The sequence below is a fragment of the Heliangelus exortis genome, chromosome 8 (genome assembly GCF_036169615.1).
Source record: "Heliangelus exortis chromosome 8, bHelExo1.hap1, whole genome shotgun sequence".
In the NCBI taxonomy this organism is placed as follows: Eukaryota; Metazoa; Chordata; class Aves; order Apodiformes; family Trochilidae; genus Heliangelus; species Heliangelus exortis.
In genome coordinates, this window is record NC_092429.1 from 8,721,266 (window position 1) to 8,748,870 (window position 27,605).

The window sequence follows — 27,605 nt, forward strand, 5'->3', positions numbered from 1 at the left end:
TGCCATGGCGCGGGCGGGGCGGGCGGCAGCGGGTCCGGGTTTGCCGCCGCGGGGTCGTCCGGGGAGCAGCGGCCGCGGCCCCGCGGAGCTCCTGTAGCCGGGGCCGGGCCGCAGGCTGGCGAGCCGGGCCGCGCTGGCGGCGGCCGCCGCGACGGTGGCGGCGGGGGAAGGAGACGGGAGTCAGCCGCCGGCCGCGCCGCCGCCGACCCCTCACAAGAAGATGAAGAAGCGCAAGGAGCTGAACGCCCTCATCGGCCTGGCCGCCGACGGCCGCAGGAAGAAGCCCGCCAAGAAGGGCTCGGGCCACCGGCTGCTGCGAACCGAACCGCCCGCCTCCGACTCCGAGTCCAGCTCCGAGGAGGACGAGTTCGCGGCGGCGGGGACGCGAGGCCGCTGCGGCAAGTGAGTCCCGCTCAGCCCCGGGTCCGGTCCGGCCCGGCCCAACTGGGGCTCTGTACCCGGCTCCGGACACCGGCCCCGCGGTGCTGGAGCGGCTGCGTTGCCTTCAGCGGGTTCGCTTCGGGGTTGTGGGGCGCTGGGGACGGACGGGAGAGACCCGGAGCTTCACCGGGTGTGTTCTGGCCCAACAGGTCACCTGGCTGGGGGTGGAAGTAGAGCTGAACCATCCCCAGGCTCTTTACTTTTTGGTTCTTCTGTTCCGTGCTCGCTGAATTCCTCAGAGGAGCTCGGGGTGAGCAGCTGGGATGCTGAGCGCAGTTATCCCGGGCTGACGCAGTGCTGGTTTTATTTATCATGGACGTGGTTTTGCCAGTAGATAAAACTTTTCAATTAAATAACAGCGTTATCAATGGGACTCTAAGAATAACTAAAAGCAGGCGCGTTGTAGAGAAACTATGGTTTCTGCAGTTTAGGATAATCTGGAAGTGCTGTTCAGAACGTTATGGCGAGACCCTGTCTCCGAGCCTGCTTTCCAGTTTATCAAGCAGATGTTCCTAAGATAATTTTATGCGAGCAGAGCAGGAAATTTTAGTCAGGGAAGCCTGACATCTGCTCTTAAATAAGCCAGATGTGCCTCCTGAGGATACACCAAACAGAGTAACAGTCCTGATCTCACTGCACAGCCTTATTTATTCTTGGGAAAACTCTTCATTAGCTTTGAAAACGTGGGCTCTTTCAGCGCTGTCTTTGATAGATCAGCAGTTGAAACTTTTCTAGGGACTGCTGAATATTCATAATCTGTTATTTTGTTTCTCCCAGGGGAGATTATCTGCGATGCTGCAAATTTTGTTACCCATTATGTGCGTTTGTCATTCTGGCTGCTTGTGTGGTAGCCTGTGTTGGCTTAGTCTGGATGCAGGTGGCTCTCAAGGAAGATCTTGATGCAATAAAGGAGAAGTTTCGAACTAGTAAGTATAAACTTAACTAAACTGTTTCACATTTGCTTTGGGCAGTATGAAGAGCTTTAGATGCCTACCTGCTTATTCAGAATCTGAAAGTACTGAGTAGACAAACTGCCCCTGGACTGAGGAGGTTGTTGAGCAAAAAAACACTTGGAGGCTGGGCAAATCTAAGGCAAATGTTTTAAGTTTTGCCTGCTCTACATCTTCTGAGGAGCAGACAGGCTGGACTAGGTGGGCCTGTAGCTTGCAAATACATTGCTAAAATTCCTGACTTTGATCTTGGGAGTGCTGCCTTCCAAAGGAAGCCCTTACTTAAAAAGGAAAGGTTCTGATCAGCCCCATAAAAGTTGTGCAGGGGGTTTTGAAATCTTGCTTAAAGAGAATTTAATGGAAAATAAAGTTCTTGTCTTGAGCTCTTTTAAAAACCTCTAGTTATTGCTGTGGTATCCCTGCCGTTTGAACATTGCTTTGGTATTATGTTTTTTTTTCTTCATATCCTCTGAATGTTGCTCTTGCTTGCATTGACCTGTCCCAGTCAAACTTCTGTGCTGGGTTGCATACTGTGTGGAGTTTGGATCATATACAGTACTTTGAAGTGTGGAGTTCATTTGAAGCATTTTCCTTGTAGGTCCCAGGTTTTCCCAGGTAAAATTTCAATAATATAATTATGTTGCCTACCCAGGTGGAACCTGCTGGCTGGGAGTGAGAGCCTGCATTGCTCATAGATGTGCTTTCATATTAACTGATGTAATATTAAGGATGTACTTGGCACAAGGACTGCATTTGTTGGCTTTGGTGTAGTTAAGTTTTAGCATTCCTGTTCTATAGAGACCTCTTTGTTCATTCATTTCTCCCTGAGCTCACTCTCTGGCAAGTGCAGATGTGCTTATTTTTCTCCTTAACAGGTCTGATAGAAATGCTGTAATGTTTAGTAGTTGGTCTAATGACAAATGAGTCTCAGGTTTGGTTGCCACTGTAATGTCATGCCTAGAAGCTGGATGGAAGTCTCATAATGAGGCAGAGCATTAAAAACAGCAACAAAAAAGCAGACAAGAATAACTAAGTTCCAAAAGGTTATATGTTGCTTTGGTGGGACAGGTAGGTGGATGGATAAGCAAAGGCATGGGATCTGTCTGTCCTACAGCAGGTTTGGGAAAAGAATCTTCATCCCCTGAATTTTCATTCATGTTTTTTTCCTTCATAAGACCAGATTTCTGTGGTGCTTGTTACTGCTCTGCCACGTTTTGAACAAACTGAGTATGGTATGGGTGCTTTTCAGAAGTAAGACAACTTTGCATCCAGTGTGTTTGAAGTAGGGGAAGGTTACTCTGTTGTTTTTTGTTTGGTTGTTGGTACTGATGCTAGGAAAGGTGTACATAGCACAGGTTTTTTGCAGTGCAAGGAAATTTGAGTCTCTCTGTACATAGTGTGAGTGGCAAAGCAGAAAACAAAAGAGCAAGCCTCTGAAACACCAGATTCAGTGTGAACTCCTTGTGTCAAATACACAATTAATTCTCAGTCTGTTTTGGATAAAGTACACCTTTTAAGGTCTTACTTAACTGGAAGCATTATTTGGATCCTGAGTGGTCAGTGTGGATTACTGTCTGCCCAGAAATGACTTTTAAGGCTTCCTTCAAGAGGAGTGCCTGGCTTTCCAGATGTGTTTTTGAAGATTCCTGCCTTTCCAGCTGTGTGTACTTGGGCACCTGCTCCCCAGGCATGAGGCACTCCTAAAGGCTGCCCCTTTTTCCAGATGAATCCCACATGGAGCTCTGTTCTGGGAGGTGCCAGCTTCAGCACATAGGTCCCACTGCTCTTGGCAGGCTGGGCTGAACAGTGGCAATTTGTTGTGGAGCATTCCAGTGCTGAGTTACAGGGTGGAGGTGCAGGTTTTGGAGAACTGTCATCTCTAAACCTTCACTTAGTTGTTTCCCAAGCCTGGGGATTCAGAATTGCCCAACAGCTCTTGCAGCTAAACAGCTTAGTCACTGCAGACCTAGAAGAGCTGCATTTCTGAGGCTGGCTTCAATTGATCTGAGCTGCATGTTTCCAGCTTCCTGTAGGACTAATTGCAGCAATAACTGACAGTATTTCCAAGGACCTTGTTTACTGATTTGTTTACCAACAGATGTTGGTGTGTAAGCTTATACTTTTTTTTTTTTTTCCCCCTCAGTTGTTTTTCTGGCACATGGAACAGCTATAATCAGGCTAATCTCTTGGGATTTCACTTCGTCGTCAGCAGCCCCTTTGCAGGCTTGAAAAGGGCACTGGGGTTCATTTTGTGTGCTCCTTGGTGCTGTTGACAGTTCTTATTCAGTCTCATTACTATTTTATGTTCTTCTGTGAAAGTAAGGCAAAATAACTGCACTAAATAAAGACCTGCTGAGGCTTGCCAGAATGACAGTACTATAGCAAAGTGTTAAATTTAGCACAGTCTCTCTCTGGGTTCTCTCTGCAGACATTTCGTACTCTGAAAACAAAAAAGAGCTGTCACAGTTGTTCAATTTGAACAAATGCTTAATTCTGAACTGGTAATAAATCCATATGTAGAAACTGCTACTGCCTTCTTTCACTGCTATAGATGTTGCTGCTCGTAATTAGGTTTTTGCCTTTCAAAGCTGTTTATCTGGACCTCTGTGGGTTTTTTTAAATGATTTTTTTTCCCTACCATTTTTTTTTAGTGGAATCTAATCAAAAGACATCATTCCAAGAAATTCCTAAACTGAATGAAGAGTTGGTGCAGAAGCAAAAGCAACTAGAACAAATCGAAACTGGAGACCTGGGGCTAAATAAAGTTTGGATAAATATCACAGAGATTAATAAACAGGTGAGAAGAATCAATCAGTGTTTGGTTTTGAAAAATAGTAAAATATTCAATTCAAAATTACTTTGCAGAAATTAATTTCAAGTCTAGTGCTGACCTTTAAGGACTTCTGTGACTGTATGCTTGCAGTATTTATTTTCAAAGTTCAAATGGAGTGTAGGCCATTATACTCCATATAAACCAGTATTAAACAAGCAAAAAAAAAAGGTTGAGCATCTGGTTGGACTGCAGGCTGATAGCAGAAGAGAAATTATGCAACTGGCAGAAAGGCTTCAGGCAGAAGTCATAAAAAGAACCTGAGAACTGTGCAGTTCTTAATTTTCCTTCTGAATAATTGTGATGTTTATGATGAGACGTGATATTTCCAGTTTCTGAGAGTTTGCAATCACTTTGTGAGCATGGAAAGAAGTTACCTGCATCTGTGCAGGTTCATGTTGCTACAGATGAATTACTGGTGTCTCATGAATATAAAATCTGCTAATACACACTTGGAATCTGAGTATAAATGTTAGCTCTTTTTACATGGCTAGAACTAAGCCACTTAACAGAAAGCTGTTTCCTCAGCTGATGTATTAGCTTGTGCTTCAGACAAAGCCTCCAGCAAGGCTCTTACTGAAATTCTTGCCTTGGAGGGTGAAAGTTCAGAGCTGCTCACAGTGCTTCTAAGAGGTGTGTGTGGGAAACCCTCCCTGACACTGGTTCTTTGGGTTTCATTTTTGAGGGTATTGAGGTGTCTGCTCAGTTTCTTTTTTTCTTTAGTCCTGTGCAGTGGCTAAGTGCTTACTGGGGCACGTAAATTTATTTGAAAATTTGACTTTTTCTTTGACATCTGACAGTATGCATATCCACAGACATTTAGATTCTTAGTTGGACATTTAAAATGCCATCATCTGCACCTGGAGCTTAAAGATCTTTGCACGTGGTTCTTGCAGGCTCTCAATTTACTTCAGGGTATGGTTACAGTCTAAGCCAGCTCTTCTAGGGATCAGAGTTTAGTTACAATTTTTTTGCCATGAATTGTTGTGATACTCTGTTGGGAATTATTTCAGCCAGTATCTACAGCTGTGAAACCACAGACTGCCCATTAGCTGACTGACCTTGGCCTAATGTAAAGTTAGGATCCCATTTCCTCAGCTTGGGAAACAGTTTATTTTATTTTAACCAGTGAAAAGTTGGGGTTTATGACCCCTACTTCTCTGTTGTCAGATGTGAGAAGAAATTATTTTTATTTTGTTTTGACTACTGATGGCTACCAGTTGATCTTGCAGTGACAGTGTTAGAAGTTAATGATCAGCCTGTGATTGCTTTTAATTTATTTGAAAGCCTCTCAACTGGGATGAATCCTGAAGACCCAGTGAATATCTTTCCTTCTGAGTCAAAGAGCTGACAGAAATTGAGCCAACCCACTGTCACAGTTGTGCTTCTGTAGCAGAAGGTGTGGGTGATAGGTGCAACTTTTTTGCAGGTCAGGCAGGTAGAGAAGCTGCCTGGCTTCACTGGGTTTTACCAGGCAGGTTTGATTGCCAAATGCAGAAGTAGATGACTCTTTCCTCCACATAAAGGCTTCTTGTACATTGCTTAAAATTTTTATTGGGTAAAGTCTCTCTCAGAGGATTAATGTAAAGTTGGCAGAGGCTACATTATTGAAAAGAACTTTCATGGCTTTTATGGCTTTTATTAATTTTTTTTTTTTTTTTAATATTGCTTCAGTTTGAAAGAGGCAAAGCACTTTTAATGTAGCCTAGGCAAGACTTAGAACCTCAAGTCAGGGTTGGGTTGTATTTGTGTATATTTATGTCATGCCTTAATTAAGTCATTAATATTGGTGAAGGTCAGAATCAGGATTATGTTGACTTAATTCTCAATACTCCTCTTTGGTTTTAGATATCCCAATTGACCTCAACAGTCAATCATCTCAAAACCAACATAAAGACTTCTGCTGATCTGATTGGTCTTCCTGTCACAGTAGAGAAACTTCAGAAGGCAAGTACTGTAGATGTGGCTATTGCTAAACGTGTTCTGTGCTGCTAAGCTGCAGCTGGGCTCCTGGAGACAGCAGTGACAACAGGAGTTACCTGAATTGCATGTGAGGAGTATTTGCTTTTCCATCTTCGTTTTTAAATGGGACTCCATAATACTTCACATTGTACAGTCCTATAATAATATATGGCAGATAAAAAATTTTAAGGCTTTGGTTGTCCCTTTCTGGAGATGCTTTTGTTTCTGGTTGCATTATGTTATCATTTCTTTACCTTGGAGCTGATCTCTTTGGATGCTTTCTTTTAGTTGCTGAGCTTAATTTTTTAAGACACTTGGAAAAAGTCTGTGCACTTTTACAACTCTGCTTGAAACAGGTGGCTTTTTAGCTTTCTGGAAAACTTCCCCATCTTGAGCAGTATTTAGTTCTACATCTGGCTCTGCATTTACAGTCCTGAGGTGGGTAGGGTTCTAGCATGGGAGTGGTGGGCCTGGAACATTCCTGTGGGAGCTTTCTTGGTGCTCAGTATGTGTACAGCAGAACATGAATTTTACTGGGATGGTTTTCTACCAGTCCTGTGAGAGAGGGGCCCTACTGGGTGACACAAACTTACTTCTAAAGCTTCTGTTAATACAGTGTCTTACCCTCTGCCTTAGCTGAGCATTCTTGACCAAAGATCTTGTCCTGTTTATTATAGTAAAAAGCAGGGCTGATTGAAAATTCCTTGGCTCTTCCATGGCAGTTCTGTTTATTTAGCAATAAACATTTAAATTGGGCTAACACCTAAAGTCATTCCAGGCATCTTTGTGGCTTTTATGGATTTCCACTTGTCATTCCCTGTCCCTGCAGAATTAATGTATAATCAACTCATCATATGCAAAGCAATCTGTGGTTTGGCAGATCAGGCTGCTAGAATTTGGTTTGGTTTTTTGTTTGTTTGTTTGTTTGTTTTGCTGGAAGAGGTACAAAGCAATTTCCTAAGCTTCTGATTTGCTGTTATGAGCATGCTGGGTTCTCACTGTGTCGTATCAGAGGCAAGTCTTACTTAGAGTCTGGAACCTGCACCTACTTTATATAATATAGAAGAACATTTTTGTCATCTTGCTGCCTTCAGTACTGTCAGGACAAAGTGTTAAGGACATCAGCTGGCAGCAATCTGCTGAACAGAAAGTCTTTTCATGTTGAAGTGAGCCTATCTTTGTTCACAATTTGCAAAAATCAAAGATATTGAACTTCTGAATTCTTTCCAGTTTCTGCTGCTGAGTCTAAGCAAGGTGTTAGATATGACATCTCTTTCCACATCTCTCTAGAACCATCTTGCTTGCATTTACATTAGGGAAGGTTAATATAATAAAAACAGAGCTGGAACCCTTCCAGGACCTATATTGCAAGATGCTGAGTGTAGAAAAACTCTTTGGAGGTTTAAATACAATAGCTCAAATAGTTTATGTTAATGAAAAGTGATAGGTTTCAAGAGCTGGACTTCCATTTGACCCCTGTGTGCAAGCTGTACTACCTCCTGTCACTCACTCCAGTGGCTGTGGGTTGGTAGCAAAAGAAGTTCAGAATACTTCAAACTCGTGTGCATAATTTTACATCAGCCTGCCTGCAGTATCACTACCAAAATATTGTTTTTAGCAGATGAAATTTTGAAAGAGTGCACTTGAGGGAGGCTGAAATTTTGTCTTCTTCTTTCTTCCAGACGGTAGCAAACATAGGTAGCACTCTTACAAGTGTTTCTCATGATGTGGAAAACATACAGACAGCTATTGAAGAGTACAGGAAGTCTATAGAAATACTTCAGAATGATGTGGTAAGAAAACACTGATTTAACACTGATGGTAACTGGGGAGTTGGGAATGGGGGAAACATTGAGATAGAGTTTGTTTGTTGAATTAAGGATGCATATAAGGATGAAAGTACTGACCAGCTTTACTAGAAACTATTTCCTGTATTCATATTGTCCTTTCACTTAGGATTAAGAAACTGAGCTGATAATTACAGTTTTTCAGCTCAACTGCAATAAAACATAATTTTAAGAGGAGTACTGGCAGATAAAATCTAAACTAGAGACATAGAACTTGGTTCAGTCAGTGGGTGCTACAAAAATGTTGCAGATACCACTGTGTATGATAGCAGTGAAAGGTATATTGTAATACTTCATTAAAGGGAAAAGAGCTCATTAGAGTTTAATTAAATAAATTTGGACCTTATGTGTCTGAAAGAGAAATCTCTATCAGCCTAGATAAAATATTGCACTTATAACAGACATGAGTGTCTATAACTGTAGCAAAACATCCATACCAACATCCTGCACGTTATTAAAAGCTTAGGGTTTTTAACAGGCATTTGGTAACATAATTTTCAACTTCTTTTCTTAGAAAGAATTAAAAGAGATACCTTCACTTCCCTCCACTGTTGTGCCAAAGACTGAGAGAAATCAGACAGAAAATTGCAAACAGGTATTTTTCTCCCTTGCATAAAGAGTATCAGTGATACTTGCCTTTTTAGTGTGTTTTGCAGCACCTGTAGTGTACAAAAAAAGTATGTTTTTATTGAAACTACAGGTAGCATCTTTCAAAACAAAAGATAATTTACTGTAGTTCTTTCCTGTGTACGTACAAGCAGGAAAAGTACACTAGTTGGAGAGTGGATTTTTTGTGTTCTAACTGGGTGAGGAGTAAAGAGACTGAAATGATCATCAAACAAATTACAGGTGCACTTTGCTCATGTAAATGAGCCAATGGCTTTTTAGTGAGTGGATTTTATGGCAGGTACTTTCCAATCTAAGCAAATTTGGGAGTGGCGTGTACTGAGTCACCCACAATGTAGTGAGGTGTGGAGAGCAGGGATTCAGTAACCAAAAAAAAAAAAAAAGTATAAGCTGAATGGCTTATAATGGAATGACTGCATTTATTTACATTTAATACAGTTAATTTCTTAGAAATAAATTTTGTTTATAAACATGCCTAGTACAAGGTTTCTTGGGTAAAATAGCAAGTGTGGCTGCTAAGCTTGCCCTGGGAAATCAGATGAATAGGCTTTGTGTATTTGCTGGCACAGCTGAAGTAGTTACATTAGCCACAAAGGGGTTAGCCCTGAGGAAAATTTCAGTTTACAAGTTTGAAAGCTGAAATAACTTTCTGGAAGCTTGCAGCTGGATGTTTTCAGTGGTGTCAGCAGAGAACCTGTCTGAAGTCTGCCTGGTTTAACTGGGTCACTCACTATGTTGTTAATAGCAAGGGAACTGCAGAGCTTAAGTAAACTGCCATGTGCTGGTTTTATATTTCAGGAAAGCCAGGCCCTGCGTGCAGCTTTGGAAAGGCTAAATAATACTGTGGTGGTGTACCAGAAGTTGAATGACATCAATCTTCTAAATGTGGATTCAGCCATTGGTAACCTTAGCCGGAGGGTTGTGCTGTTAGAAAACTCTCCCCATGCTGTGAATAATCTGGACAAAAGAGAAAACTGGTCTACCAGTGTGGTAAGTGTTTGATGACTGAGGATGTTAACTCAGGGTAGTGGTTTCAATACCTTCCAAACACTGCAAATGCAGCTTTTCAAACCTAACAAAACAGAATTTCAGAATGAAATATGAGACACTTAAGGTTTACTTCTATAAAGCTGGAATTTGTTCTGTATTTCTGAACAGATAACCAACACTAAGAGTATTTCTGAGGGAGTCACTTCTTCCCTGCAGAATCTATAGCAAAATATCCAAAACACTGTGACATTTAGGACTTGCTAAATGGGACAGGATTCATGAACCTCTTTAACTGTGTTTTGGGAAGGCTCTCTGGCTTGTGTCTGGTAAGACCACTGAAGATCCAGGTGGACCTCTGGATTGTTAGCCAGATCAAATGCTAAAAAACCAAACCAGATCAACAACAAAACTAAACAAAAACACCAATAACCCCCATCCCAAAAAACACCACATATGTCTGTAAATCCTGCCAGTGCTTTCCACATGCCAACATGTTCTGTATGTTTAACAGTAAGGAACATGCTGATGTTGCTGTAGCCCACTGTCTTTGTGTTTACTCCAGCATGTATTTGTCCTGGCTATTTTTTTTTCCTGCTTCATGCCTGCTAAATTTGAAGGAAAGAAGATCTTTTGTAGAAAAAAAATATTAAGCACATGAATACTCTTGGCTCTCCTCAATTTTTCTGTAGGGGAATGATGCAACTACCTCTCTAAAAGTGCAAAAGGAACTAGATAATGAAACTCATTCAAAAAAAGAACTGAAGGTAAAGTAAGGAAACACAATTTACACTGGATTAGTAGACCATGTTGTTCTTTAAAATCACATTTTCAATGAGGCTTAGCTGTGGAAAGATCTGCAAGCAGGCTAATCTCATCCAGGTTTAAAATAAACTCCAGAGTAGGAGAGTTCTTCCAGTTAGGATGAGAGAAAAATTGTAAAAGTTTAAAGTTTTGCCATTCTGACTACACATGAGATAATGTAGCAGAACTGCTGTAATACCCTTCCATTCAGCTGGAACAATTTTGGGAGGCTCAGCTCCTGTTTGAGTGGAGCAGGAGACTCTGGCAGCCAGCTGATGGTTGGAGTGGCTGTGGTCATGCTGTCAACACAGTCAGTCCTGTTGTTGTGGGATCACACCACAAAGGGGCTTTTACAGCATTTATCCAGGTTTGAAAACTTGATTGGTTTGGCTGAGAGAAACTTTGCACCACTGGGGCCTAGGAGTTTATGAATGCAACCTCTGAGTATGTTCTGGTGACTGCCTGGGGGCAGTTTCACAGCTCAACTGAATGGGAGAAGAACTGGGGAGAAGAGGTTGGTTCCCATCTTCTGGAGAGAAGGCAGAGGAGGGAGGTGTCTGCACTGTCAGTTCTGGGCTTGGACTGACATGAACTCAACCTGTCATCTGGAACTTACTCATAAAAAGAGCAAAGGAGCTCCAGATTTTAAAAAGTGGTGGTTTTGCTTTGACAGGGATACAGTGACACCTGCACTGAGGGACTCAGTACTGCAGACAAACATTTGAAACAATACAGGATTCAGTTGATGTACAAATATTTTCTCCAAGTATGTTTGTCTGTTTTATATTACAGTCTTCCAGAGTCTTTCTCATTTATATAAAAAATACAGAAATTAAATGTCAGATTCTTTTGTTGTCTGCAAAGTACTTGCTGATATTTTGGGGTGAGGTAGTGTTTTTATTGTTCTCTTGCAGAATATTTTTCAGTTATTTTTTTGCTTTTTTTTTTTTTTTTAAACTCTTGTTTGTATTTTTAAACTTGAATAGCCTGGGGAATTCCCAAGTCACTCAAAAGTACTTACATATTTTAAATTACTTCTTTTCCAGATCTCCAGTTGAAGGGGTGCTTTTTAAGATTTTTTTTTTTTTTTTTCTATGTATGCAGGAAGAAACAGGAACCAGAGATTCTCAGGTATCAAAACTAAGAGAGAAGCTTCAGCTGATGAGTGCTCTCTCAAGCAAGCCAGAAAATGATAGAGTCACTGAGACATCAAAGAATGGTAAGAATTTCATATAATAGTCCATAAACCTGAAGGTTCCCTGTGTAATTCAAAGAACAACTGATGAAGGAGGATAATTTAGACTGTTCCTTAAGATTTTTGGTGAAGATTTCATTTAAGGCACCAGGAAACTGCCAGCTCTAAACCAGGGAACTATACAAACTACAAACTACTATACAACTACAAATGTGTGAAGGTGACTTCCTATGTGTACATCAGGATTCTCACACCTCAACATCTTGCATTTGAAGACATAAAATGATTAACCTGTAGGAATTTATACCCAGTAACATCTGGTTTTGCTTTTTCAAAATCTGAGTGTAACATAAAGGAAAGGTCTGGGTGTCTGCTGGCTTGTCTCAGTTTTGCACTTGTGTTGTACATATTCAGGTAGTGCTGAAGATAAGATTTTAAATACTTGATTACAGTAGAACTGTGCTGGCTGTTAATTTGCTAAGCAGCAACTTGGAAGTTTAGACCTTGCTGTTGGGTATGATAGATACCTGCACTGACAAGGTGAGAAGAGCTCAGGTATGCAGATGTAATTTGCTTAATAAAGCTTGTTCAGCACTTTTAGGCTGGAAGTAGAAAGCACTTCCAAGCCATTCTCATACAAATGCCCATTCCCTACTACTGCATGAAAGGTTAAAGCTGTATAATTGTACAAAAAAAGGAAGTTTCCTTCTGTTATTCCAGTTATTGGTAAAAAGGGACAACACTGCTGTATTCTGAAATTATTTTGCAGCATTCTTGTCCCCTACAGCATCTGTGATGCAAAAAAGCCTAAAAAGTTTGATTTTGTTTTTCTAACTGTAATTCTGTGGAATTAATAAGACTAATAAAAATTGGTTTTTATAACAGATGAAAGCAGTCAGAGTTCTACAGCAAAGCCCACAGACCTTTCAAGGCTGGCTTCAAGGTCAGCTGATGACAACACAGAGAGCAGTGGACAGCTGAGACATTTGTCCTTACCAGGAATTTCCAGCATTGAAGGTAAGTCCTTTCCAGGCTGACCTTTTTCTGAACATTTTGCCTAAAAGTTTAGGAGACAATAAGTATAACTGGAATTATAGTTTGGGCACTGTGGGAAAAGTGAGGTGAATTTTCAAAGCTTGAGATCTATGGACTTTAAAAAACATACAAAAAAACCCCAACCAACAGCAAAACAAAACAACCCTAAACCAAACAAAAAAAATTATAAGAAGAGGCCAGCATTCAAGAGAAAAGAAACAGGGTTTTAAACAGGAGTGTGCATTATCAGTGAATGATTGTTTTGGGTGCCAAATTATTATACAAATTGCCCCAGAGATGGGGAGAAAGGTCAAAGGCAGAATTTAGGGTGTAGAAAAACAAGGAAGTAGGTTTGAGTTTGTATGTTTTGGGTTTCTTTTTTTAAGAGAACACCTCCTGTTCAAGTGAGTGGTTTCTGGATCTTGCTGTTCAGTCTCCTCAGCTCCTGAAAGGGCAATGATTTTCCTTTATATCATCTGTGCTGTCAGTACAGCAACAGTCATTCAGAGCTTCCTTGTGTGGAGGATAACTGCATCTGAATGCAGTTAGGGGTTGTGGAATGGGCTATTAGTTGTCACCAGAAACAGGGATTATTTTTTCAAAACTAATGTAATTTAATCCAGAAATATTCATGGTTTTTTGTTTGTTTTTTTTTATCCCTGCTCCCAAACTGTTCCTGACAATGCAGAAGGCAGCCTGCATACTTGGGATGGTTTATTTGATTACTTGGCAGTAAGACACGGCAGGAAAACTAGGAGAGCATCTTATGGAATATTCTTGCATACTTAAAGGAGCTTCTTTCCAATCCTTGTTCTCTTTGCAGACCTTCAGAATTTGTTTGAAAAAGATGAAGATGCTGATGGAAAACTATCACATGAAGATCTTCAAAGGCTGCTTGGCTCTGCAGCCCAGGAGTCACAGAGCTTTAGGAAATTTGACACAGATGGTGATGAGAAATACTCATTACAAGAACTGAGATTAGCTTTAGGTGTATAGGATATATATTTAGAAATGTGATACTGATGGATGCTACTGTAGCTAAAGGAAATTACGGGACATGAGAAACTACATCTGCACTTTCCCAGTGTTTTACTGATTTTTGGAGCTAAATTACTCTACACATTACCACCTCTTTTCTCATTTGCATTTATTGAAAAGAAATTTTCAAATTTACATGTCGCTAGGACATAATATTGGGATTGTATTAAAATCCAGAAAATTCCCAAACTTGGAGACATTTTTCCTCTCATTCTTTCCTTTCCAAAGGAGTTCTTGTTTTTAATTTAAAATGTGTACATACTAAAATAAAACTATGGTTTTGTATTTCACTGAAATTTGCCTTAAATTAGAGAGCTGCACTTTATGTAGAGCAGAGGAAATCTGTCTTGTAAAGATGGGCTTCTTCTGCTTGTAAATATTTGAGACAGAGTAAATTATGCATATTTAAGGAGAAGTTTGTGTCAGGGGCTGTGTTGGTAGTAACCTGTTGATAATGAGAGACTGAGCCTAAAAGGAACGGTTAAGAGCTTCACCTAAATTTCCAATTTTGACTAAGTATATCCATGAATGAGTTTGGATTCAGTCAGTGGAAAGTAGGAGTGGTAAATCATGCCCATCTATAGGAGGATTTATTTCTAAAGGGAAGAGTTGAAAATGTTCTCATATCATGAGCCTACAGGAGCAATTACCTATCAAATGCTTGGGTTTTCACTTCAGCAGTCTTTTAGCTTTGCTATATGGCTTCCAGATTACATTTTGTGAGAGCCTACCTGTTGGTTTGGGTTTTTTGTTTGGGTTTTTCTTTTGGTCATTTTTTAAAAGTATTTAATAATTTCAACAAATGCTTAAGATGTCAAAAGTCTACAGTGCAGCCTGCTGAGTAGCACCTGAGTAATTCATGCCTTGAGTATGATCAGTGGTGTGCTGATGGTCTTGCTGCCTGGTCACCAGAGATCTTTCCAACAGGGTTGCTGATGCTGCAGGTTTCTTTTGTCCACTGTTGTTGAGGTACCAAGTTTTTGGTCACGAGGAGTGTGAGCAGGTGGGGAGATCCCAGAACAGGCATGAGAGCTGTTTCCTGAGTAATGTGAATGTGATCTTGGTACCTTTACCTTTTGTGTTCCTGCCAGCAGAAGGATGTAACAAGCAGGATAGGAATGTGCCTGTGTGTTCTCTGCTGATACATCTTTTGTAGGTGAGGTTTCCTTACTCCAGAGGAACTTACAGAGGGCTTGTTTTATGCTGGTGGCTCTACACACAGAGAATGTGTTTATAACCTGAAACACAAAACTGACTTTTTCACAGGGGATTCTCTTGCAGACTAGGTCAGGACCAAGTCAGATGATACTTCTCAACAAATATCACTGATCTCATTGGGAGTTTTTTGTGTGAGTAGTGAATTGAAGTTGCCCACCTCACAAAATCATCAGTTAATGTGGAAACTGGTTCGTAATTGTTGACTTTTTTAATATAACTTCAGAGTGGATGTTTTATGAACAATTGTACTCTGGAAGTATGACTCGGTGAAGGAATGTACAAAATGGAACCCTGTGACCCATTGCCTAAGCTTCTTATGCTGTTGCTCTCCTGTCCTGTTTGGGTAATGCAGACATGACCCAATACAGAAATGCTTTTGGTGTGATGTTTGAAAACACAGTATTTAAAAACAAAACAAAACCAACCAACCAACCTTGGCTTTTGGGAGGACAAGAAGCCAACACTTGCTTCTTGTTACTTCCCACACAACCCTTTTATACACTACTGTACAATTCCTTAACCAAATAATAATAATAATAATAAAAAAGCAATAAAAATGTAACCATCCTGATATTTTATTTGTACATACTGTATCATAGCTGTATGCCAGAGTTTGCAAAATATTTTTGGAAGTTTGATTTGTATGGAGTTTAATTTACCTTAAAATCTAAGAGATTATTGTCTCACCACCTTGAACCTGTCAGTGTTTTGTGTTGTTGGCAGTCTGCTTGGCTTCTGGAAGGCTCCTCAGCAGCAGGAGTGAAGCTGTCACCCAGAGACAGCCCTAGGAGCCAAGCTGCTCAGGGATATTGCTTAATTAGCATGGCAAGATCATTGTGGGTCGCTAATTCCTGCAGTCACTGCCAGGATGGGACAGAACTTGTGCTACCAATAAAATCAGGGGCTGTCCCTGACTGCTGTGGTCACTTTTGTTTGGCTCAGGATAGCTGGGGAGCTCCGGTCCCCAGCCAGCATCATAGAATCATAGAATTGGCTGGGTTGGAAGGGACCTCAGAGATCATCAAGTCCAACCCTTGATCCACTCCCGCTGCAGTTCCCAGCCCATGGCACTGAGTGCCACATCCAGGCTCTTTTTAAGTATCTCCAGGGATGGAGAATCCACCCCTTCCCTGGGCAGCCCATTCCAATGCCTGATCACCCTCTCAGTAAAGAAATTCTTTCTAATGTCCAACCTAAACCTCCCCTGGCACAACTTGAGACCTCTTGTGCCCTCTTGTCTTGCTGAGAGTTGCCTGGGAAAAGAAACCAACTCCCCCCTGGCTCCAACCTCTTTTCAGGGAGTTGTAGAGAGTGATGAGGTCTCCCCTGAGCCTCCTCTTCTCCAGGCTGAACACCCCCAGCTCCCTCAGCCTCTCCTCATAGGATCTGTGCTCGAGTCCCTTCACCAGCCCAGTTGCCTCCTTTGGACCTGCTCCAGGACCTCGATATCCTCCTAAACTGAGCAGGATTTCTGCTCCATCCTCTGTGCTTTCCAGAGCCCCAGTGCTGGCTGGCAGAAGGTTTTCTGCCCTCTCTTGTGTTCAGGCTGCAGAGGACCCAAAAGCCAGGGGTGTCTTGAACACCCTTGTCCCGATCTCTCCCTCCTGCAGCTCCCGCCTGCATCCCGCGGGCTCCCAGGGATGGAAGCTGAGGTTAGAAACTCTCCCGCAAGGACCTCATGAGGTTCTTCAGGGGGCCAAGTCCTAACGAAAAGAAGTGATGTCTGCAATCAGAAGAAAGGGGAGGGTGCGAGTGACAAGTCGGGGCTGTCGCAGGAACGAAGCGATGCGCTGTGAGGCCGCCATTCTGGGCTTGGATTCCTGGGGTTTCGGGGTGACCCCGTTCAGTCCCCGCCCTTTCCGAGGAGCAAAGCCGCAAAGCAATGGGGGGGCTTCGTGCCTTTCCGCACTCTTTTTACCGTGTACCGAAGCTTTTGATTCATCTGAATAAAAACTTTCCAGGCTCTGCGGTTCCCACCCTTTCGTTCCGGGGGGGCGGAACGGTGGGGCGGGGCGGCGGGGCGGGCGGAGCGCTGTGGCGGACGGACCGAGCGGGGCGGGAAGGGGGGGGGTGGTGTTTGTGTCATGGCGGGGCCGCTGGTGCAGGCCTGGGGCCTGGGGACGGCCCTGAGGAGCCGCGCAGCGCTCCGACCCCTCGGGCTCCTGGCACCGCCGTGCCGGGAACTGGCGGCGTCCGGATCCGGAGAGGCGGCGCTGGAGGAGAACCCGTTCTACAGGAAGTACCAACATAAGATCCAGGAGCTAAGGAGGTGCGGGAAGCCGGGGGGGGTGGGGGGTAAAGCCGGGTCCTGAGGGCAAGGAAGGATTTTTGGGGGAGCTGCCGCGTTACTTTGAAAAGAGGGAGGCCGTGTTTTTGCTTTGCGCCGTTATAAGGAATTATGTAGCATCACCGAAAGGTTTAGGTTGGAAGGGACCCTGAAAATCATCCAGTTCCAACCCCATGGGCAAGGGACACCTCCCGCTAGGCCAGGTTGCTGCAGGCCCCATCCAACTTGGTCTTGAACTTCCAGGGATGGGGCAACCTCAATTTCTCTGGCCATTAATTAAAAATTAATTAGTTTAGGCCAAGTGCCGCCCTGAAATTCACAGGTAGTTTGCACGAAGTCAATGGCAGAGTTGTCTCCCAACATGGTCAGTTTGCTAAGAAGTAGTTTTAGTAATAAGAATTGAAAATTTTAAGTTAGAACACGAATCAGTACCTAAATAAACGTTTTAAGAGGCCAAACGATGTTAATCAGCCAGAGCTGTTAACAATTCCTTTTCCCATTCAGATCCAGTCCAGACGTGTTTGAATCCCGTATGGAAAAAAGAAATGAGGTGAAAAAACAGCCTCTGGGATATTCCAAGCAAGGAGAATTTGTCAGGTGCATGGAGGAAAAGGCAAGGCCAATTTTCTTTGTAATTAAGATGTGTTACAGTTGCAATGACATTTAGATAGGATCAGCATAATGCTGCAATCGTACTGTGATCCTGTTAGTGAGGAGCCCAAGAGTTTCATTCTCTGGTGACTAAAAATATTATCCAGGGTATTATTATCCCAGGGTATTATTTTGCTTGGTTTTAAGACTGTGAATTCTGTGTTTGAGGCCTTAGGTGCTAATTAGCTCCAGGTTAGTTTGGTCAGCTGGAACAATGTGGTCTTGCATTTATAATATTTTTTACTGAATGCAAGAAAACTGTTCAGTAGTATTGGATCAAAAAATGCAAAATAGTTTGCTTTTTATCTAAAACTTCCTGGCCTTGAAATTCACATTAATGAATGAAATGAAATTAATTAATTGAAATTCACATAAAGTTACTTATCTTTTTATTTACTTCTAGTTAATCATGTATTTTCTTAAAAAATTACTGCAGTGATCTTCAAGTATCTTAAACATGAGCTCCTATGTAGGATGCATGTTATGCAGGGAAGAGAAATTAATGGTATTAAACTATAAAAACTAAAGACTGTTTTTTTCTAGGCAGAAGGCTTGGGCACAAGGACATCAAAGGGAGGATTCACAAAGCATAAGGTAAGGGAATCAAACCTAAGTGTTAGGAGAGAACTTTTTTGGCAAGGATGTAAATTAACTTGTATTGCTGCTGTCAGTGCTTCAGCCAAGACCTTCTTGAAATAAAATTAATGTTCATTATGGTGCACTTGAGTAAAAGATCTTAATTTACTACTGAGATCATGCTCAATCTTAATACTCCTGGCACTGTGGGGTTTTGTTATCCTGTCCTTTCTCTGACACCCTGGAAGTTCTGACAAGTCAGGGAATCTGTTCTCAGTGCTCACAGTAATAAATAAAAAGAGTTAAGCTGCCTTTGCAGCATGGAAATATATTTCCAGAGAACAGCCAGCAGAGGGACAGAGGAAGGGTTTTATTCCCTTACACATTCTTGTATTTTGATAAACTCTCAGTGTAAATCTGCCAACAGAGCAGCTGTCTGAGGTGGCTGAAGGCAGAAGGCTGTAGCTCCTCTTCCAGCTTCACTGGAGATCTGCATGGCTGGAGCAAAGAGCATTTTGTATCCTGACAGAATCTCTTCTATTCTGCCTCAGGGTGTGAATTCACTTCTCAGTGTGTTACTGCTTATGATTTACCAGTTTCTTTGGCAATTAGGAGGAGTAAATTATGCTGTAAATTGAATTAAGTTCCTCTAGCTTGATTTTGTTGTCTGTAATTGCACCCATTGGTTCTGGATTCTCACCTGAGTCAGGGGACTGTCACCGTGCCAAATTCCTTATCCTTTCTCTTCCAGACACTTGATTCCATTCTTAATGTTGAGATGGTGAAAGGAAAATCAGCAGAGGAGATAAAACAGGTGATTGATTTAAATGGATTAAAGTTTGTTTCAGTGCTCAGTGGTACTCTACATGTGAGGATGGAAATTATAAACTGAAAAAAATAAAACATGGCTACAGATGTCTGTTTATAAAAAGCATATCAGCATATCAGAAGTAGAAGCTAAAGCTCTCACTGATGGGTAAGTCCCCCCAGGATGTACCCACTTGATTAAGGATACATCTGGATTTTGTTGCTCAGGAACTGCCTCTATTAAGTATAATTCTTACTGTTGATTTAATGTGCAGCAGTTGAAGTGGCATTAACAAGCTCCTGTCAGGTTTGAAGGCAGCTAAAGGGAAATCCTACCAGTAGCTTCTAGAGATAATGCTACATCTGTTCTGCAGGCATGAAAACAAAGCTTTTGCCACCTCATACCTTTGTTTGCTTTATTTGCATCTCATTCAGGAGCAGCTGTCCTCACACTGAGGTGGGTTAGGGTAAGAAGGAGGTGGTTGGGGCTGTTTGCAGAGCAGTGTGAATCAGGTTGTTCTCCCCAGTGTCTGCTTGGCTTTGCACTGTGTTCCCTTTTATCTGGTTACAAGTCATCACAGCTATTGCACATTTACTGATGCAGCTTTGTTGGATCTGAGTTTTATTTTTTATCCTGATGATACTCTATGCCAAGAAAGTGTGTTGGCATGCTCATCTGTGGGTAGCAGAACACAAGAAGGAGCTTTCTGGAACAATTTGGAGAGCAGAAACCCAACTGCTTTCCTGACAGCTTGAGCTGGGTGCTCTGTGGGGATGGGTGTGCAGCCAGGTACAGCAGGGAGAGGGGCTGATAACTCACGAGTTTTGTTCAAGTGCTTCCATTCCATTGTTTAAACATTTTCCTGACAATCCTCATTAGTTATGTAGGAATGGAGAAGAGCAACTGAAAAAGTCCTGAGCCTTTTACCTGTACTTGTCAATTTCTTAAGACTTTGAGCTTTTATATAAATATTTTATACAGGTATTGCCATCCTTCTGTGGTGAAGAAAAGGATTAAGAACACAGAGGAGCACTGTGCAAATCTTAATATTTTGTATGGTCTTGAGTAAAAAAACCCACAACACACTCAACACAAAAAAACCACTGAAACCCTCTAGAAAACATTATTGTGATTGTTGGGGAAAAAATGTAACAAGCTCTTCAGATGGGCAGTAGATGTTGAGTTGCCTCTGAGCCCACTGCTTTTTTCTGCTACCTCCTTGGAATCTCTTGGTACAAGTCCTCTGGAACCTTAGGAGAAGTGGATTGCATTAGCAGGAAAGTCAGCCAGGCTTGATTGAAAAATTACTTCCCAATGTACTTAACAGGGTTACTTGACAAATGGAATTATTTCTAAAGCATTTTATATGACTGCTAAATGATTTAACTGTATCTTTTGTTTCCCACAGATTTGGAATCAGTATTTTTCTGCAAAAGACACTGTTTATGCTGTTATTCCTGTAAGTTATTCCCCTGTAGTTATGCCCTTGAAAGGCCAGTGTGCAAAGCCTTCTTTTCCAGCTTCAATTCTGTTGCTTTTAAAAGCAACCACTGAAGGAAAATGAGGTTTCAAGAACTCCCTTTCTTTCCAGATTGAGTGATTTTATTGCCCCAAATAAAGGGTTTTGTTTCCAAAAACGTGTATCCTTTTTTTTTTTCACTTACATCAGTCTCAGTAAAACCAGTAACTTTCTCTGCATGCCTGGCTTGAATTTCCAAGCATTTTTTATTATGAATACCCAATATTCTTTGCAGGGCCCCAGCATTAAGGAAGCATTTGAATTTTCACATCATTTTTTCTCAGACTTGCTCATTTCTTTCCTCTCTTCCCTGCAGCAGGGACAACTAACTCCAGTTGAATGTGGCAGTATTAGAGCACTTGGCTAATAACTTGCACATGGCCAATCACTTAGGAATTACTTTCATACAGTTAAAATTATTGGCAGCACTGTCTTTCATTGAGACTGCAGGGTGCTTCCTGTGATAAGATCATACTTCTTATTCCTGATAACTTCAGCAGATGTTAATTGTTGTTAATCTGTGTTAGGCTGAAGGCATTTTTTTTTTTTGCTTGGGGGATTTCTTTTTATTCTTTGCCTAAGAATCTCTTATGTGATCAAGATCTCTTAAATCTGCCTTTTCACAGCTGGGCATGAGCTGTGGTTTTTTTCTTTGAGTTCTTGAAACCTCATTTAGATCTGGGCTCTGATTTGCAATTGTGTTTGACTCTTTGAGCTGCAGCTGGGGTGGGTGGGAGGCTCTATCTGAAATGTATGAAGTGCTGGATGGTGACATAGGGTTTGAAGTCCAGCAGCTTCATCTTTCAGTTTTCCCAATATGTGGATGTTGTGAAAATAGTTGAAATTGGACATTTAGTGTAGCAGAGGGCCAAAGCCAGGGACTCCAGTTAAGAATGTAGATCTTTCATTAGTGGGCCTGGCACTGTTCTTTGGGGGATTGTTTTAGAGGAGCTTTGAAAGCTTTTAATGCAAACCAGATCCTGGGCACATTGAAGCAGTTCATGGTGTCATCAGGGGAGAGTGGGAGGGAAACTCCTTTTGCCAGAAGCTTTTTGTTGGCTGGAAGAAAGGCCTTGCATAATCCTCCATTGCTCAAAAACACACACGTAGGAATTTTGTGTTGATAAATGGTGTGTGTTTTCTTTCATGAGGAGCTTGGAGTAGGTATTAATATATGGTGCTGGCAAGAGAAGAAGAGCAGGCAAAAGATTTGAGGGAACACAGAGGACACATGAACGAGCTTCCCAGGTTTCATCAGGGATGACCAAAAGTATCTGTGGTGTTAATAGAAAGCTAAGAAGTAAATATGTTATTTGAGTAACTCTCAGGGCTGTTTTTTAATACTGAAGAGCAGATGAATAGGATGTAAAATCTGGGCTGGGGCTGGGGTGTGGCATCCTGCTCAACTGTTGGCACCACACAATGCCCTGGAGCTGTTAAAGAAAAAAGTCATAACTTAAGTATGAGTCCCCCACCTCCAAGAAATAAAGCTTTGGATCAAAGGAGTGCACTGCTGCATCTCAGAGACAGCACTGTTAAAATGAGGTACCAGTGGCATTCGGGCATCTCAGAACTAACAACATCCTGCACTCTCAATTTTAACCTTTCCCACAGCGTGAGACCTTCTGTAGATGGAAGCTGTGCCTTGTGAAGGTTAAGGTGATTCTGAATAACTCTGAAACCTAATTTTTGTTGTGAAAATTGAATTCTTCTTTCTTCTTCCCAAAGGCAGAGAAATTTGATTTAATGTGGAAGAGAGCCCAGAAGTGTCCATCGGTACGTATGGCAGAGACTGCAGTGTGTGGATGCAGAGCTGTAATGCATTTCTCCTCTGTAAAGCCCAAAGTACAAACTTTTGACATTCCTGTATTCAGCCTCATTTTATCAGCTTGATTTTCAGGTGTTCAAATATTTCTCTTTGTGTTCTGGTAAAAGCATTGGCTCTTCATATGTATTACACAGTTAGATCTTTGTATCAGGTATCTAGATACAAGTGATGTGGTGTTCAGAAACAGGAGCCCAGTTGTCCCGGGGAACAGATTCAGCTCCATGCCTCTGGTTTCCATTAATTGATGTCTTGGGGTTAAACCTAACCCTAAATCATAGAATCATAGAATTGGCTGGGTTGGAAGGGACCTCAGAGATCATCAAGTCCAACCCCTGATCCACTCCCGCTGCAGTTCCCAGCCCATGGCACTGAGTGCCACATCCAGTCTCTTTTTAAATATCTCCAGGTGTGGAGAATCCACCACTTCCTGGGGCAGCCCATTCCAATGTCTGATCACCCTCTCAGTAAAGAAATTCTTTCTAATATCCAACCTAAACCTCCCCTGGCACAACTTGAGACCTCTTGTGCCCTCTTGTCTTGCTGAGGGTTGCCTGGGAAAAGAGCCCAACCCCCCCTGGCTCCAACCTCCTTTCAGGGAGTTGTAGAGAGTGATGAGGTCTCCTCTGAGCCTCCTCTTCTCCAGGCTGAACACCTCCAGCTCCCTCAGCCTCTCCTCATAGGATCTGTGCTCGAGTCCCTTCACCAGCCCAGTTGCCTCCTTTGGACCTGCTCCAGGACCTCGATACGATGGTCCCTCATATCTTTCCTTATTGCATAAAGCATCCTTGCTTTGACTGGGAGAAACTGGTTTTAGCTGTAGCTCCGTGTCACCGTAATGAGGTGTTGCATGTATGTGGAGAAAGTGAATTCTCTGTCTTGTGGTTGGTGCGAGTTGCTTCTCTTTATGTTCATTCACTGGTAGTGAAGATAGGCAGGGGTATCTGAAAGGGAAAAAGGCAAGAAGTCAGTATGTTAGGATGACATCCAGAGTTATCCAGATGTTATCCAGAGACTGGATGTGGCACTCAGTGCCATGGTCTGGTAACTGCAGCAGTAGTGGATCAAGGGTTGGACTTGGTGATCTCTGAGGTCCCTTCCAACCCAGCCAATTCTATGATTCTATGATTCTGTTCACAGAATGACAGGAACCTTTTCATTTATTAGTCTGCTTCTCCTGAGCACACGTGTGCTCCACCACACTGGTGATGTGTCAGAGGTAGCAGCTGGCATGAGCTGTTTGTGTGGAAGCCGTAGTGGGCAGGCAGCGTGTTGCACAAATAATGCATCTCTGTCTCTAGGGGAGTGTGAGTTGTCAAAAAAGACTGTGTGGCATGTGCTGCAAAGCTGAGTAGTGTCTGTTCTGCTGCAGAACGTTGTAATTCAGTGCTGTGGTGGGAAGGAAGGGGGGAATTGAGTGTTGTCAAGCCCTTTATTAGAGATACAGAATAAATAACCCTGTGGGTTGTGTCTTGGGTATAAGTCAGCCTGCCAGAGTATAAAAGGCTGAGAATGTGTAATATGGTTACTTGAGAGATGAGTGGATTCCCAAGATTTGGGTTCACTGCTTCTCACGTGTGTTGGTGGATATCTTGTAAGCTTTAATTAATCCTGTGTGAATGAGCAGGTTGTTGCTTTGAAGAAGGTAAACTATAAACCAGGGTATCTATACTATAAAGGGTATCTTTCTGCAGTTTTGTACCACATGCTGCTGGATTAGTATTGTTTTCTCTTGAAATTAATGTTTTTACAATAATCTGTGCTCTGAAGCGTGGATTTTGTGCAAATTTCAGGGTCCTGAGACAGAAAAGAAATGGTTCTCTGCTTTATGAAAACCAAGTAGCTAGACTTAGCCAGGAGTACTTTTGTAGATCAGAACTGGAAACTACTGAGCTGATGGATTGATCCTGTTGCCAACAGTGAGGTCAGGTATAAATGGCTTCCCCAGCTACTTGGAGCTTGGAAAATTTTTTATAGCTTTCAATGCATTTCTGTACCATGTGTTGGCATTTAGTCAGGTATCCTGCTTGCTTTCTGCTCCCATGCTGTCATTCCCTTGGTGTTGGAAGATGAGCACATACCTGGCCTATGAATCCAAATAGACCTGAAGTCTCTAGAGAGAAAATTCTTGCTGCCTGTTCTGGAACAGTTGTGAAACCAGGGGATTGCAAACTCTGAATGCTTCTTATATAATATTTGACTATTTCTGCTATTCACTATTCACTGTTTTTTAAAAGTGAATGAAAACATCAGAGTCTGAATGCTTTCCACCATCCTATCCTTTTCTTTGTCTCTCATAATAATGATACAAACATGTGCCAACAAAATAATACTGATGAGGTTAATGCTGTCCTATTCTTGGTTTTGAAACCTGGTTCCTGCTGTTCCATCACTCTTGGGGGAGGGCAAAGAAACATGGTTTTCTGTTGCAATTCTTTTGCTGAAGAGTTTATCCTGGAGGCCAGGGTGACACAGGCACCATTTTGTTTTATGAGAGGGAGAATTACTTTTCGTTTCTCTGCAGTTTCTCTATGCTTTGCCAAGAAAAGAAGGCTATGAGTTCTTTGTGGGGCAGTGGTCAGGACCAGAATTGCACTTCACTTCATTAATAAACATTCAGGTGAGTGGTTGAAACAGAAAGTCATCAAATGGCTTAGGATCCAGAAATATGTGAGCATATTACAGTATGTAATATGTCAGATTGTCTTAAATTGAAAAGAACAATCAGGGGAAAACTGCCAGTAATTATGAGTAAATCTGAAAATTAATTATGGGTAAATCAGTAAATTCACAGGTATTAAGTGTCTCATCTAAAGAAGAATTAGGTAGAAGTCAGTCTCAAAATTGAAGCAAGAACCAAACTCCTTAGAGCAGTTTGTGCAAGGTACTTGAAGTGCCAGTAGATGCTGTGAAGTGAAATGTCTTTTTTGAAGCTGTGTTCTTTTATATACAAATTGGTCTTTAGACAAGAAAAAGCCCAACCTAATTCTGCAAATCCCTTCTTCTCTGTAAATACCTGGAAAAAAAGAATTTTTAAGTAGAACTGACCCTTTAAGCCCCCAAAATGATTGCCTCCTTAGCAGTTAATGCTCAAAAGTTTTGTAGTAAAGCTTCCAAATGTGCCAAAGAGCTGAAGTTCTTTAATTGGCTGAGTTTCTTTTATCTCCTTCAGACCCAAGGTGAAACTGCTCCCAGCCAGTTGGTCTTGTACCATTATCCTGAGCTACAGGAGGAGAAAGGGATAGTACTAATGACAGCAGAAATGGACTCCAAGTTCTTGGTAAGAGAAATTTGCTTATTAGCTTCTTTCATTTTATGCTGCAGCTCTTCCTACTGTTTTGAACTAAAAGCAAGCTGAAGTCTTTAAAAATCCCTTTCCCAAATAACCATTTTACTAGGTTTCTTTAACCTAATGTACTTAATACTAGGGTAAGCTAGAAGGAAATTATCAGTCTTTTGTCTGTTCTGGTCTGGTGATTGCAGCTCATGCATTATTTTTTTTCCCCCTTTGTTACTTTGGGTATTACAGTTTATTGTTGTGAAAAAGAAAAAAATAAATTCTTCTGGGTTTTTCTTATTAATGGAAGCAAATTTAGATGAAACCTGTTTCTACTTGCCAACAAGTTATAACAGTGTTCTGAAGCTTAATGCCACTTGTCAGATTAGATCTCCAGAGCTTTGTGTTAGGTTTCTGTGTGCCTGTGCTCTTTCCCCTCCATGTGGGTGTGTTATTTGCATGCCTGTAGCATAACAGTGGTAGGACTGAGAGCACTGGGGATTATACAGGTGGAACAAGGTAACTAAGACATCCCACTGCTAATTGTCCTGCTGAATCCAGTTCTGAAACAATGTGCAGAGGAGGCACTGGTGATGCATTTGCCCTGCTCTGTCTCAGAGTAAACAATTTTTGCAAACGGGTCAACTGCAAGGAGGGAAGGATGAGACTTTGGTGCCTTAGAGGTGTCAGGGATCACGAGAGACCTCTTTGACCTCTGAGGTGTATGCTCAGCAGGAGAGGAGTTTAAAAGCAGGGTGCTCCAGTGTGTAAGTAGGGCAGGAACAAGAGGTGGTTTGTTAAGAGATTTGCTAAAGGAGGGTGACCTGGAATTGTCATTTTATGAGTAGCACTGCAGCTCTGCAGCCTGAAGTCTCTTTTCTCACAGGTGTGCTCAAACACAACAAACCCCCCCTGGTGACACCTTCTTTGTTTTCCCTGGCAGGTGGTCCATGAAGCTCAGTGCCTGGCCAATCAGGTGCAGCTTTTCTATGCAACTGATCGTTCTGAGACCTATGAACTGGTGGAGACCTTCAACCACAGATCCAATGAATTTAAGTATATGTCAGTTATAGCTGAGCTTGAGCAGAGTGGACTTGGAAGAGAACTGAGACCTGGTCAGGTTTCTGAGAAGCCATAGAGCCTGACTGGCAGCCAGAGTCAGCCAGCAGCAGGCTGGGAGTTCCTAGATGGAGTGGTTCTGTCTCTTCTGTTTTAGGAATTTGGTTTGGCCACAGGAAGGATCCTGGGAGAGTGATAATCAAGCCTGTCTGGCACTGATGCAAGATGAGGACTCGGGCCATTTGAATGACAACAAATTGCCAAAGTGGGGCCCTGTACTTCAGTGTAACTTCATCAGAATGAGCCATTTTCCCCATCCTGTAACTTATTGCTGCATGCTCTGTTTTTGAAATCTGAAATAAAGTGACAGAAGGGAAGCTATGTAATGGCCTGTATTGACATCAGGAGAGAGATAACAATCATTGTTTCTCCTCACTAAATGCATTTTAAATGCCCTCCACCATTATAATTGCATGGTCCAATGCTTTCTAATCTGTGTGGAATTTTTACAGGCTAGTCCATCAAGAACAGAGAATAGGAATGATGCTCTGGAACAGAGTCCTCTTTGTTATTTTCTGTGTGAGGTTCCTTACATAGATGGCCTCTGTGGCCTCTGTTTTTTCTCAGGATTAAAAAAGAGTGACTATGTTTGATCTGGAAATTCTGTGC

General features: G+C 42.0%; 2 protein-coding genes across 2 annotated transcripts; both read left to right on the forward strand.

Moving 5' to 3' along the window:
- The first annotated feature begins 85 nt into the window (after nucleotides 1–85).
- On the forward strand, nucleotides 86–15,505 carry EFCAB14 (EF-hand calcium binding domain 14). The gene is made up of 11 exons (XM_071750216.1): nucleotides 86–402; nucleotides 1,219–1,367; nucleotides 4,043–4,188; nucleotides 6,070–6,168; nucleotides 7,866–7,976; nucleotides 8,545–8,625; nucleotides 9,456–9,647; nucleotides 10,337–10,411; nucleotides 11,553–11,667; nucleotides 12,529–12,660; nucleotides 13,502–15,505. Exons 1-11 carry the CDS (start codon nucleotides 221–223, stop codon nucleotides 13,672–13,674), a joined length of 1,455 nt encoding a protein of 484 aa, XP_071606317.1. The 5' UTR covers nucleotides 86–220; the 3' UTR covers nucleotides 13,675–15,505.
- Nucleotides 15,506–16,977: 1,472 nt separating this feature from the next.
- Nucleotides 16,978–27,405, forward strand: ATPAF1 (ATP synthase mitochondrial F1 complex assembly factor 1). Its single transcript, XM_071750217.1, has 9 exons — nucleotides 16,978–17,203; nucleotides 17,726–17,834; nucleotides 18,416–18,466; nucleotides 19,200–19,262; nucleotides 20,665–20,715; nucleotides 22,504–22,551; nucleotides 25,125–25,220; nucleotides 25,773–25,880; nucleotides 26,821–27,405. Exons 1-9 carry the CDS (start codon nucleotides 17,019–17,021, stop codon nucleotides 27,013–27,015), a joined length of 906 nt encoding a protein of 301 aa, XP_071606318.1. The 5' UTR covers nucleotides 16,978–17,018; the 3' UTR covers nucleotides 27,016–27,405.
- The last annotated feature ends 200 nt before the right edge of the window (nucleotides 27,406–27,605 follow it).